This window comes from Terrapene carolina, unplaced genomic scaffold (assembly GCF_002925995.2).
Source record: "Terrapene carolina triunguis isolate 2854851 unplaced genomic scaffold, T_m_triunguis-2.0 Scaffold96, whole genome shotgun sequence".
Taxonomy (NCBI): Eukaryota; Metazoa; Chordata; order Testudines; family Emydidae; genus Terrapene; species Terrapene triunguis.
In genome coordinates, this window is record NW_020664447.1 from 23183614 (window position 1) to 23197389 (window position 13776).

General features: G+C 44.1%; 1 protein-coding gene across 2 annotated transcripts in view; it reads left to right on the forward strand.

The window, feature by feature from the left end:
* Positions 1 to 13776, forward strand: part of PRR5L (proline rich 5 like) — a 68745-nt gene that overhangs the window by 28188 nt on the left and 26781 nt on the right. For both annotated transcript variants that reach the window (XM_024215459.3, XM_024215461.3), the window contains one exon: positions 11340 to 11397. In XM_024215459.3, the coding sequence (XP_024071227.2) occupies positions 11340 to 11397 (58 nt within the window). The remainder of the gene's footprint in view (positions 1 to 11339; positions 11398 to 13776) is intronic.

The window sequence follows — 13776 nt, forward strand, 5'->3', positions numbered from 1 at the left end:
AATCCCCTCTCATCCTTAGTGACTGGGCCTCCAGTTCAGGGCCAAGTCATATTAGTAAGTGGAACCTTGCCTTGTTTTGTGGATAATATGGGGATTCTTTCACCAAGGTTGTCAATCAGCAACACTGGAACTCAGATAGAATTGTAAAATATATCACTTTGATAGAACAGCAGAGTAATGATATTATTATATTATTGCCCCCTAAGTCCACAATCAGGATTGGGATCTACATATGCTCAGCACTGTACAAATACAGAAGACATGATGGTCCATACCCCAAAGAGCTGGCAGTGCAAGGGCTAGTCTACACTTGAGTTAATTTTAGGTTGTTGGGAGGGGGATGGGAGTTGCACTGGTATAACTACATTCATGCAGCATCACCAGTCCTAACACGATGAATGTTTTGCCATTGAAGTCAACAGGGCCAGAATTTTACCTCTAGTATAGTCAAGTGCTAAAAATGTGACTTGCCCCAGTCTGACTCACACTGATGCAAAAAAGCTTCAGTGCAGGCATTCCATAAGAGGATAAGCAATATGAGATGTAGACTAAAGAAGGAAGCAATTTATCTTCCCCTGGTGTATTTGTGAAAGTAGATTTACAGTGCACATCATTGACTATAAAGTTGACATCCCTTTCCATGGATCTCAAGGCAGTAGAATGGGGCAGTCTGTGTGTTACTAACCAAACTATCTTGTGGTATTTCTCTATCAGAGAAGAACTCTTTTCTCATTAGGTTCTCTAAAGTTCTCTTTTTTTATTTTCCACCTTCCTTTGCATGGGTCACTTACTGGTTTAAACTAGAGTAAATGGTGGATTCTCTGTAACTTGGGGTATGTCTACACTACAGGATTAATCCGAATTTAGATAATTCGAATTTGGGAAACAGGTTGTATAAATTCGATTGTGCGCGGCCACACTAAGCACCTTAATTCGGTTTTAAACCACATTAATTCGGTGGTGTGCGGCCACACTACCCCATTAACTTAAACACAGTAATTCGGTGGTGTGCGTCCACACTAACCCTAATTCGAATTAACAAAATCGATTTAGGCTCTACTCCGTTCGTCGAGGTGGAGTACAGAAATCGATTTAAAGGGCCCTTTAATTCGAATTAACTGGCTCTGTAGTGTGGACGGGTGAAGGGTTAATTCGGATTAAGGCAGCTAAATCCGAATTAAAGTCCTAGTGTAGACCAGGCCTTGAAGCATTTAAATTAAGATTTGAGGACCTCAGTAACTCAGCTGGAGGTTATTGGCCTGTTACAGGAGGGGGTGTGAGATTCTGTGGCCTGTGATGTGCAGGTGAGACTAGATGATCATGATGGTCCTTCTGGCCTTAACGTCTATGAGTTTAAAATGTACAACCTGCCTTCCTCTGTCCCAAAGATAGATTTGTTTTCCCCTCAAGATGATGTGCACAATACTCTAGTGGCAAGTAGGACAATTACCTGAATCTTCCAAAGTTTAAAAATTATAAAGTGCCTTCAACATTTTTCGTCCTGTTACATTATAGAGTACACTACACTATTAGTAAGTGCTAAGATAATTGTCAAATCATATTTTCCATAGTTTGAGTGCTGGCTCTTACATTTTTTTTAAAGAATTGTTTCAACCACTGAAGGTTAAGAACTTTTCCATGGAACATAGTTCAGATGCTAAGACAAAGCTAACTTTGTGAGTCACTTGAAGTGGTTGCTCAGAAGTAATTTTCACCAACACTCATGGAAATTTCCAGTTCTTACACTTCATGGAATCTTCAAGAATGGAATGAGCTAGTGGGTATCTTCATATTTCTTAGATTGTCCTAATGAAGTCTAGGGAGATTTTATCTTCAAAATTCCCATGGTCCCAGTGTTATCAAGTCTGTCTTGTCGTTAAACCAAACCATACTATAACAGACTAATGCACCCACTCATATAAAGATCTCAGTGGCAATTCAAATGTTTGATTCTGAAGGACGTTTGTGTTACTAATCTGCTGCCTTAGTAACTTTAGAGGAGATATACGCCATGTTACTGAAAGTGACTTTTGAGCTTTTAAAGACCAAATAACCAGCGCCCAGTATATTCTGCCACTTCTGATTTTCTGCAGGATCTACCCTGTGCTGAATGTTTCTGAATCCACATTTTCAGTTATAATCTTGCTAGCCCTCATGGATGTGAAGAAAGCCTTTAAAAATGTAAACCTATTGCAGATTGACATATACCTCTACCTCGATATAACGCTGTCCTCGGGAGCCCAAAAATCTTACCGTGTTATAGGTGAAACCGTGTTATATCGAACTTGGTTTGATCCGCCCCCCCCCCGGAGCACTGCTTTACCGCGTTATATCCAAATTCGTGTTATATCGGGTCGCGTTATATCGGGGTAGAGGTGTATTGATACATTATGTACCTGAGTCTGCAGGCAGCCTGAAATGATAGCTTTGGCTGGGGTGAATTGCTCCTTCTCACATCCCAGTGGGTTGCTAACTCTCAAATCCAGAGGTGGAAAATGTAAATGTTAAGTATTTAACTGCTGACCGTTTTAGCCAAAATACCCAGCTAATGTGCTTACCCCAAACTGAGTCCTTCTGAGGTGTGGAAACCCCAGCTGCTCCTTGCCCAGCTGCCAAAACCTCCAGCTTCCTCCAACATCTACATGCAGTACAAAACTGTGGTGTACTGAAAGCATAGAGACAACATAAAATATATTGACTTTGATATCAAAATCAGTAATAGGATTCTGTACTGATTGTATTCTTATATTTAATTTAATCAAAACCTCAATTTCTTAAAATTGAAATGAAGCTGCTGCTGAATTTTCAAGCCTGTGGCAGCAGAGGGTTGCAGAATCCAGAGACCTTGACCCAGAGTTTAGGTCCAGTTTGCTGAGGCATATACAGAGCTTTGCAAATAACCAATATATGGGATAGCTAAATCCCCATTAGGGTGTCCAGATTTTCAAAGAAAATAGACAAATTCATGCTAGAGCTATGCTTAAAAAAAATCACGTTTCTTCCTCTATCCCACCCAGTTCTTGAAAGAAGAAGAAGATTTTAGCCCAAATGTTCTGTAGCTCAAATCTGCTTTTTCACCTGCTGATGGCCATGGCCCCTCTATCCTACGCCCAGCCTATTGGGTTAAAACTGCATAAGGCTGAAGGCTTGAGGAGCCGAGCCAGAGGACTAATACAATTTCCCCTGCACCTGGCACTTTCCCCTGCTGGGCTCTTAGAGGGACAGCTCCACCAGAGACTCCTTAGGATTGGTCCAGTCCTCTGACCTTGGAGGGGCTTAATAGGCAAAGCAACCCCAATGGGCTGTGTGTAGGATATGATCCTACTAGAGGGCCCAGTCCTGCATGGTGCAGGTGACTGTGGAAGGTGTTCACCACCTTGCAGGTCTAGCCCAAAGCTCCTTTGTGGAACTGACTGATTCACCAGCAAGGACTCTGAATTTTAGTTGTTATCACTAAAATTTACATGAAACTGTGGGCCCTGCTTAGTCACTTTACTCTGAATTGCAACCGTATGTGGGCAGGAGTGTTGTCTGTTTTCCCTGTAGCTGCTGTAACACTGAAACATTGTGGGCTGGATTCTTACAGTAACACTCTCTTTGGGTACGTCTTCACTTACATCCGGGTCTGGATGTAAGCAATCGGTTTTCTGAGTTCGATTTATCGCGTCTGGTTAAGACGCGATAAATCGATCCCGGATCGATCCCGGAAGTGCCCCGGATCGATCCCGGAAGTGCTCGCCGTCGACGCTGGTACTCCAGCTCGGCGAGCGGAGTACGCAGCATCGACGGGGGAGCCTTCCTGCCGCGTCTGGACCGCGGTAAGTTCGGACTAAGGTACTTCGAATTCAGCTACGTTATTAACGTAGCTGAATTTGCGTACCTTAGTCCGAAGTGGGGGGGTTAGTGTAGACCAGGCCTTTGTGAATGGCTGTAACTCTGCCTGGCACACACTCTGTCCTCTTTACTCATACTTAGGCCTGGTTTACACATCAAAATGTTAGGTCAACATAGCTACAGCACTCAGGGATGTGAAAAATTCACACCTCTGAGCACCCTATCTATGCCAATCTAATCCCTGATGTAGATGCAGCTATGCTGACCGAAAAATGTTTCCGTTGACTTAGCTACTGTCACTTGGGGAAGTGGAGTTCCTACAGCGATGGAACAACCCACTGTAGGAAACGTCCACACTAGGGCACTGCAGTGGCACTGTTCTGGCGCCGTAGCTGTGCAGACATGGCCTCAGTCACTTTCTCGCTTTGTCTGCCCGTAAAGCCTCCCTCCAATTTCTTTGCATTAAAAGTAGTGAAAGGCTTGCCCAAGCCCCCTAGATCTAAACTGCTTTGTATTTTTGAGGCATTGTGACATACAAAGGTGAAAGGTGTGACAGAATACACCCCTGTATTCACACCCTACACACTATTATAATAATCTTTTTATACAAGGTATGCCTTGTAAGGTATTATTTGAAAACTCCTAATTTGCTGGTCAGTATTGTTCTGGTAAAATATGTGTGGCAACATTGTATGTGAAGTTACAAGATTTCCCTGTATGGTGGTGGTAACACATGTTCCAAACCCTACTGCCCTGCCCAAGCAGAAGTCAGATCTGTCCTAAACAAAGGAAGGAATGTGTGCTTGCCTTAATTTGCATTTAAGCAGTAAACAGAGTCATCATGCAGGAAGGGAAAACAAAGGAAGTTCAAACGGGTGAAAAAACTTGCAGGGAACATCCTTCCACATAGAGTCTTTGTCTCCTGGGTCTCAGCTGGAAATGTTTTTCAAGAGGGGGACTAAAACAGTAAAAAGAAGGGACAAAAGCCCCAAGGCACCCCGCTCCCTCTCCCTGCCCAAATCAGTCTGTGCATCTGAGAAGACCAAAGGAAACAGCTATTGGACTTTGGTCCCCTAAAGAGTTTGGTCAGTAACTTTGCTGGAAGCAAGTGGTGAGAAAGTTTGCTTTACAGCTAAGATAGTTTCTTAAGTAGTTATTAGTAAGCATTTTACCTTTATTTTTCTTGTACCCGTTTCTGACTTTTATGCCTCATTACTTGTACTCATTTAAAATCTCTCTTTGTAGTTAATAAACTTGTTTTACTTTTTATCTAATCCAGTGTGTTGAAGCTGGAGGTCTGGGCACACTGTTTATAATAATAATATGGCATATTATTCCCTTAAAGGAATAACGGAATTAATATATTTGTACTGTTCAGGAGAGGGCTGGGCAGTACAGGATATACATTTCTGGGGGAAGATCTGGGATTGGGGTGTGTTGGGGTCACCCTGCAGTATAACCAAGGCTGGTCAGAGCCAGGATGTAGCTGCCAGAGTGCAGTTACACACAGACACTCTGGTGTGGCTTACATGCTGGAAGGTTGTTTGTGAGCGGCCCAGGTGGGAGCTTCTACTGCAAGGCATTATAAAGCACCCAAGGTTGCAGGGCAGGGGTTACACAGCCCCAAATAGTCTGTATTGTGCCGTGGTATGTCACAAGTATCTCTTCTGCTTCTGAATGTTGTGGCTTATTCTGTCTATTGGGCCAAAATAAACTCCCATATCCACCCACCTAGCTAAATTTTGGGGCGTTTCAGGGCTGAACTCTGCAGCTAAGGCCCAATTGTGGTTTTAAAGCAACTCCTACAAGTGGGAAGATGTGCATCTACAATCTGAAGCTGTACAGAACTGGCAAATGTCTTTCTGAAAAATTCTGGGAACACAATTTTAGGTGACACTTGTCCCTCAGATGTCCATTTCCTTGCAAAATTTGATGCCAGAGCTACACGTTCAAAGCAAGACCTGTGCAAATTGATCAGAGATGGAGCTTGTATTGGGCTAAAGAAATTATGAAATATGATGTAAAAAAAATTCAGTGAAACAGGCTCAATTTTTTGAATTTGATAAGGAAATGAGACTTTCATTTTGAACAGTTGTTTGTCCTTGGTGAGTATATTTTTTAGAAATACAGGACATCTCTAGTGCTGAAATTTGAAGGGAAAAGAATATTGAAGTCGTTTCTGATTTTGTGTGTGTGTGTGTGTGTGTGTTTTCTTTTGTAAAGAAGAAGAGAGGCATGTTGAAGAATGTTAATTGCTTTCTTTGGTTACTTGGAGAATTCCTCCACCCCCTTTTGAACTTCAGGAACGTGGCCACAGGCATATCCATCTTCCAGACAAGATGTGAAACTGCTTGTGATGGCTAAAGATTCCCCTGCTGCTTTTCGTAAGATTTGGGGTGTTAACTGTAGCATCCTGGCCAATTTCCAGCTCAGGTAATTGCATTCTGCCTACTTAAAATTCACCCTCCAGATACAATTGGAGAGGTTTTCTTCATTCCCGTACAGAAGAAAAAAACTTCCGTGCTTTGTCACTTGGACAAAGAAGCTGTCACCCACCAAGTGACTGCATTTTACTGATGGGCATGTGACTCCGTTTGGGAACTTTCTAGTCCAACAATGTCCATACAGAGCAGACAGGACTCAGTGTTTGAGGCTTTATCCAAAGAGTCCCCCGCCACACACCTGCCTCCACACGTGCATGCGCTCTCTCTGACTCACTCACTGGAAAATGTATTGCGCTCATCTTCCTTGAGGAGAAAGATCTGAGTTGACTTGGCTGGGATTCTTGGCCCTCTCAGATGCTCCTTCCAGCCACAGACCTGTAACAGAGTTACTGTGATTTTATATGCATTATAAAAACATAGGAGTGCTCATCCTATCAGACTTCATACATCCATTTGTTTGTATCTGCTATCAAACACACACCTTCCCAAACTTACTTGGGCCACGTTTGCTAACTGTTTGGGGGTTAATCCAGGGTCTTGTTCCTTCTCAGTCCATCTCCTCTTCCCACAGTGAAGTAGTAATACAATGTTTGTGGCACCCATCACTAGAACCTACAGCAACTTGTGATGCCCTGACTGTAAGGTTAAGATTTCACTATGGGATCCAGGAGAAAGTTGACTCCGAAGGGGAATAATCTCTTACCCAAGCATACAATTCTTTTATAATAGCAAGTGGGAAGAAGGTGGGTGGGCAATGTAGCTCCCTTTCATATAGACGTGTGTCCTTCAAGCTTGCTTGGTGTGTATGAGGCTTTATGAGGGGAGGGATAGCTCAGTGGTTTGAGCATTGGCCTGCTAAACCCAGGGTTGTGAGCTCAATCCTTGAGGGGGCCATTTAGGGAACTGGGGTAAAAATCTGTCTGGGGATTGGTCCTGCTTTGAGCAGAGGGTTGGATTAGATTACCTCCTGAGGTCCCTTCCAACCCTGATATTCTATGATCTGCTTGTAGCTGTATCAGATTATTTTTCCCTAGGCTATATCCCTCTATGTTGCCTATAGCAACCAGGGATAAAGCAGTAATGAGACCTGTAATCTAGATAAGGTCTGGTGCAAACCTTTGCTTCATTCTGTATTTGTTAGAGTGTATTCATTCCTCAGCAGACTACACTGTTGGATTTTTTTAAATGCAAATATATCTGGCTGAGTGCTTGATCTTGGGAGGAGGAAGCTTAAATTCAATATTTCCAATCTTGGTGTCTTTTGGCAGTAAAGCAAAGCAGCTCCTGGATTAATCAACAGAAAAACCTGTTCTGCTAAATTAATTCAAAATCTGTAGAGAGATGAGGTGGGTGAGGTAATATCTTTTATTGGACCAACTTCTGTGTCACTTCACCTTGACTTGTCCCTTAGAATATGTGCTAACTACCTATGCTTAACTATCTGTTCAGTCTTGTATTTAGCTGTGATACTCTCAGTACCTTTCCCAGACCCATAGAAGAGCTCTGTGCAGGAGCGATGGAAGCTCCCTAAAAGCAGGGGAACACGGGGGCACCGGTGCCCGAACTGTGGCCCTGCCCCCCCTTGCTGCCCCTTCCCCCTGAAGCCCTGCCCCTGCGCCGCCCCTTCCCCCCAAGGCCCCATCCTCATGCCGCCACTTCCCCCCAAGACCCGCCCCTGCTCACTCCCCTCTGCCCCTTTTCCCCCCCCATTGCTCACCCTTGTGGTTGGTAAAAAGTGATGGGTCCATGGCCCTGTGGCCCCCCCTGTTCCAGTGCCCCTTGCTCTGTGTGACTCGAAAGCTTGTCTCTCTCTCTCTCTCTCTCTCTCAGCTGGTCCAATAAAAGCTATTATCTCACCCACCTTGTCTCTCTCAGATCCTGGGCCCAACATGGCTACAACTGCATCCAAAATCTGTAGTGATGTACCCAGAAAAGTGAATGTGTCTCTCAAAGGACCTGTCTTCACCCTCAGGAAACTTTGAGTCAATTAAAGCTCCACCAGTATTTGCAATGTAGGAAGCCTGAAGCTTTGTGGGCACAAGGTTCGTCTCCACTATAGAGCAGGTTGGAAAATAGGGGGTGGGATTTTCTGCAGAAATGTTTGACGTTTTGTCAAAAAACCAAATCAGAAAGTTGAAATTTTTCACAGAAAGCAGACCCTGTTTGCAAAAATCTTAGTTTAGTCAGGCCAGGTCCATAGTACAAACTTACATTAGTATAACTACATCGCTCAGGGGATTGAAAAATCCACACCCCTGAGCGACACACTTATACTGACCTAACCCCCGGTATAGACACTGCTATTTCGACTGGTGGGCTTCTTCTCCCATCCACATAACTGCTGCCTCTCGTGGAGGTGAATTAACTATGCTGATGGGAGAGGCTTTCCTCTTGGCGTAATAACGACTTTACTGAAGTGGTTTAAGTGTAAACCTGTTCTCACAAACCCCAAATTATCCAGTGGAAAAAAGTTTTAGTGGAAAATGCTTGACTCATCCTAGTTAGCAACCTTTGGAGCTGTAGCATGGATGGGGTGACATCTGCTGCTGGCATTCAAAGCACTGTGTTATCTGACCCTACTAAAAAGCATATTGTAACTGCATTTCTAACCTTTGCAGGGCTGTAGCATGGTGCAGAAACAAAGTGCCATCTATGATGTATGCCCAAACCATAAATTGTTTCTGTGGACTAAAGTGCTGTTATCTAGTCCCCTAACACCATTGCATCCACACTGATCTGGGTAGCTCTGCTGGTTTGTTCCAGGGATATGAAATTGCCTGCATGCAGGGGCTAGTATGTGGGGAATGGAGCCCTAAGGGCCTATGCATTTGAATTCCCTAATCTGCTTGCAAATGAGGCACAAATGATTCTCGTTAACCTTAGTTAAAAGCTTGTGGATGCCAACAGGAAAAAGCAATGTGCTGGCAAGTCTATGATTGCAGAATAGCTGCTCTTGGCATTGTGAGAATGGCTTCCAGTTTGACAGCTTGAATTTCTGATCTCTGATGACATCCTTGGCCCTTTCTATGCCACCAATTTCCCCAGTGTTGGCAATTTTGGCAAAGTACTGGAATAATTAGAGCTGCTTTGAACAGGGTCAGATAACATGGTTTTAGAAAGCCAGCAATAGCCAGCACTCCATCCACATTGCAGCTCCCATACATGCTGTCCAGTCTAAATGTCTTAACCATCTCTGGCTCCATCAAATGTATATTCCTTGAAACAAATTCTGTCTTGACTTGCCTTCCTTGCAACATCATTGACTTGAAGGCAGATTTTGGCCCTTTCTGTGTATTTGGGGAACCTTTCTAGGTGAGTTGCGTATGGGACAGCCCCAAATCAAGTTACTGGAGCTGTTCTCTTTCTTAAAGGCTCTTTGCCAAGATTTCAGACTAAAGTAAAGATGCCAAAGGAAGAAGGTTGCTTTTTAATCTCAGGTACACCTATCAACATAGCATGTCAGTGCTAAGCTTTAACTGCATAAGATTCCAGGGCAGAAGGAGCCTCTTGCTGTTTTGAATTCAACGACTGATTTGCCTAGCTGGGAACTTTGGGGTCTTGCTGACCCTGGCAACATTGAGAGGTCAGATTTAACTCACACACACACCTACATGGATAAATTCTTAAGTCTAGTGCATGCAGATAGATGGTCTCTTACACCAACAATCACATTAATATTCAGGTTGCTCCCAGTCCCAAAGGACCTGTCACTTACCCCAGGTCAATTGCACTTTAGATTTTTATACCAAAGACAACACTTGTAGCCAATCCTATAATAAACTAACTAAAGATTTGTTAGCTGATGGGATGAGTCCTCATGCACTTTTCCTCTTCATGTGTGTATGTGTGTGGGGGCAATCAACAAAGTCTTTTGTCCTCTGATGTTCCACAGTGGTTTGTCTGGTGTTTGTGGGCCTTCCTTTGGGGGCAGAAGATAACACCTCCTGTGGCAAACTAGTATTTAACACTTGGTAATGCTTCTCTTCTGACTGTTCATTTACAGTTACAGTGCAAACACGTGGCAGCGTAGGGATGGCTATGTGCTATGGAGGCCTGTGACTCCTGCTGGTCTAAAGGCTGCTTCTGTGTTACAGAATATTGTGCGGACAGTGTACATTGGGCATTCAGACTGGCACTGCTTCCCCATTGGTTAAAGGAGAATAGGGGACGAAGGTTGTGACTCCCACACAATTACCTGTTCAGAGTAACTGATTCTCGGGGATATTATGGCAATGAAAAGAAACAACAACCTGGTAGATACCACACTTTGCACAGTGGGAGAGAGAGATACCCCCTGAATATCCATTTTGCTCTGATGGTACAGCATTTCCCATGAGCAGGAGACACATTCTCTATTGATGCAATGCCTGTGGTAGGGTCCAGCCTTTCTGAGATGAGAATATGTACATTACCCATCTCTAGCTCTTCCATCCAAGAATCTCAAATCATTTCAGAATAACTGATGTTCTTCCCACAACAGTGCTAGCAGGTCGGTAAGTGTTAACCCTTTTTACAGATGTGGAAACTGAGCCACAGACAGTCTAAGGCTGGATTTACAAAGGCATTTAGGCACCTAAAGATGCAACTAGGTGCTTACTGGGATTTACAGAAGTGCCTAAGAAGATTAGGCACCTTTGTAAATTCAGGTGCCTAGCTGCATCTTTAGGTGCCTAAATACTTGGGTAAATCTGCCCTAAATGGCTTTTCCTTTGGGCACATGGGAAAGCTATGGCAGTCCCAGGAAGAGACCTACCTGATTCTCCTGATTCCCAGTCTTGTGGCCTAAAACAAGCTCATCCTTCAGTTCACCTGAAAGTCCAGTTGTTTTGTGAAATGCTCCACGTATCTGCTGCACCTGTTGTTCTGCAAAAATAGCTGTAGGCTAGGTAGGGGTTAATACCCTGTGTGAGATTCTTAAGGTGCCCAAGTCCAGTGTTAGTGCTCTGACTGAACTTTAGACACCTGCATGTCAAGCAAATAACAGCAATAAAACTCTGTCTTCAAAATTTATTTTAAGTCTTGGGAAAATCAAATGCATGTCTCTCTCTTCTCTCTTGGCAGAACCAGCTCCTTGCGAAGGGCTTGCTGTTCATAGAGGAGAAGGTTAAGCTGTGCGAAGGCAAGTATAGAGAGACTGTTTTGGAATGGGGTCCTGGAGGGCCCTTGTGAGTCAGCCTTTGATGATTGGACAGCTGAGATTCATCTGTCATAACCCCATCATCTTCGAATGATTCACATGACTGGAAATTCTAAGGCCCCTTCTATGCAACTGAGATCATATGCACTGACTAAGCCCAGTTCAAGCTAGCATACCGCTGAACGAGTTTAACATATCCATGCTACCCCTCTGGGAACTACATTGTACTGCAGCCTGTATGTTACTTGAGGGATGTTGGATCTTGTTGAGTCAGAAGCATGACTGAGGCTTTTCCATCAGCCCCTCTTCACCAGGAAGACTCACACATGGTTCTGCAGTGTAATTTAAACCCAGTTTCCAAATGGTGCCAATCCTTGATGTGAATCCTGTTTCCCTGCTTTTAAACAGTGTTAAGCCCCTACAGGCTTTTGCCTTATTTCTTAAGATGGTTTGAAACTGTGCAGAAAGGCCTGAACTCATGAGTCTTGAGACCATAACCTCGGTACCACTAATATCATAGCTTTGTTCGGTTGAAAGCCCTCAACAAATGTACTAGAATGAGTGTGTGTTTCACCAGGATGGGGATGAAACCCCATTAGGACTCAAACTCTCCATATGTGAAGAGCTAGTGGCCATTCAAACTGCTGGCCCCACAGTGTCATGCTCCAGTTGCACCTGAAGGTCTGGTGGGGGGAGAACAGTGGGACAGCGGCTGTTATGGTTGAGCTTTGGTGATAAGTCACTTTTGCCTAATGGACTTGTGCAGCTCTGGCTCTTGAAAACTAGATTGCCATTTGCTGACCCAGTTTTGTAGCCTCTGATCATCAGCAAGCCAGCTTCCCCATTGACCCGCTTTTTCTGGGTCATTAAATGACAATAAAGACACATACTCTTGCACTGCTGGATTCCTTAGCACTGCTTTCTTTTAAGCTGATATCTCAACCCCTGTGTTGCCAGTGAGCAGGTCGGTAATCCCAGTGTGCAGGAGCCGCAGGGTTTGCTAACCTCCTCCTTACAGGGACCACCTTCCGTTTGACTTACTGCCCACTTGTTTGGTGCAGTCCTGTAAAGGAGAATACGGGAGGAATGGAGTCTGCACACTATATCTAAGGGCTTGTAGACACGACCATGACCACGACCACTTGTGTCGGTATAACTCACGTCGCTCAGGGATGTGAATAAGCCACCTCCCAAACGATGTAAGTTACACCAACCTAGTGTGGACAGCACTATGTTGGCGGGAGAGCTTCTCCTGATGGCATTGCTACTCACGGTCGAGGAGAGAATTCTCTCCCATTGGCATAGGGCATCTCTACCAGATGAACTACAGCTGCATTGGTGCAGCTGCGCTGCTGTGGCTCTGCTAGTGTAGACTAGCCACAAGGGTTTGCTGCACTCAGTATCCGAAACAGGGATCTCTGTCTTGCTTTTACTAACCCCTCCGCTTTCTAAAGTACAAACACTGGCCAGTTAACAAAACTCTAAAACAAACAGACAAAAAAACCCTTGTAAAACTGTCCCAATTTGTGATGCAGATTAAAACATACAGCTCCTGTTGGCAGCGGGTTTGTGAGTCATCCATCATCATGTTAAAATGAAACAAAGGTGCCAGCATGTAGCTGCTGATTGCTTGGGAAAGATGTTCCAGCTAGACAGACAAGGGCCTTCCTGCTGCCCTTTCATTTGTCTGAGGTGGCATTGTAAACACGATGCTTACAGGAGCTAAGATCACTGTGATGCAGTTAGGAGCCAGATGATTCATGGAATTTCCAAGCATTGATTTTTTTTTCTTCCCCGTTCTTTCATAAATTTATCGCTTTGTGCCAGAGAATCTTGCTTGTGGTCACTGCAACAAGAGCCACTTGTGCCCACTTCCCAGTTAGCTTTGACTTCCAAAAAGGGAGCTCCCTTCCCAGCTCTGAGTCGAAGTAATGCCCATGCTGCAGAGAGCAGCAACGTTTTTAGTGCATGTTTGTCTTAATCAGAACTTCTGCTCTTAATGCAGCACTTCAAATTTCTGTAGGATTTATGATCTCTTGCACAAATACACCACTTCCCCGTCCTAAAGATTACCTTTCCTTTTATTTCCATTCCCACGCACTGCAACAGCTCAGCCGTGAGACAGGTAGGAGGGGGATCCTAAAACCTATCCACGCACTCATAGATATTAAGGACAGAAAGGGCCATCATGATCATCTAGTCTGACCTCCTGCACATCGCCAGAGGTCAGAACCTCACCCACCCATCCTGTATTAGGCCCAAAACTTTTGTCTGAGTTACTGAAATCCTCAAATCTTAATTTAAAGACTTCAAGTTACAGAGAATCCACTGTTTACTCTAGTTCAAACCTGCAAGTGACCT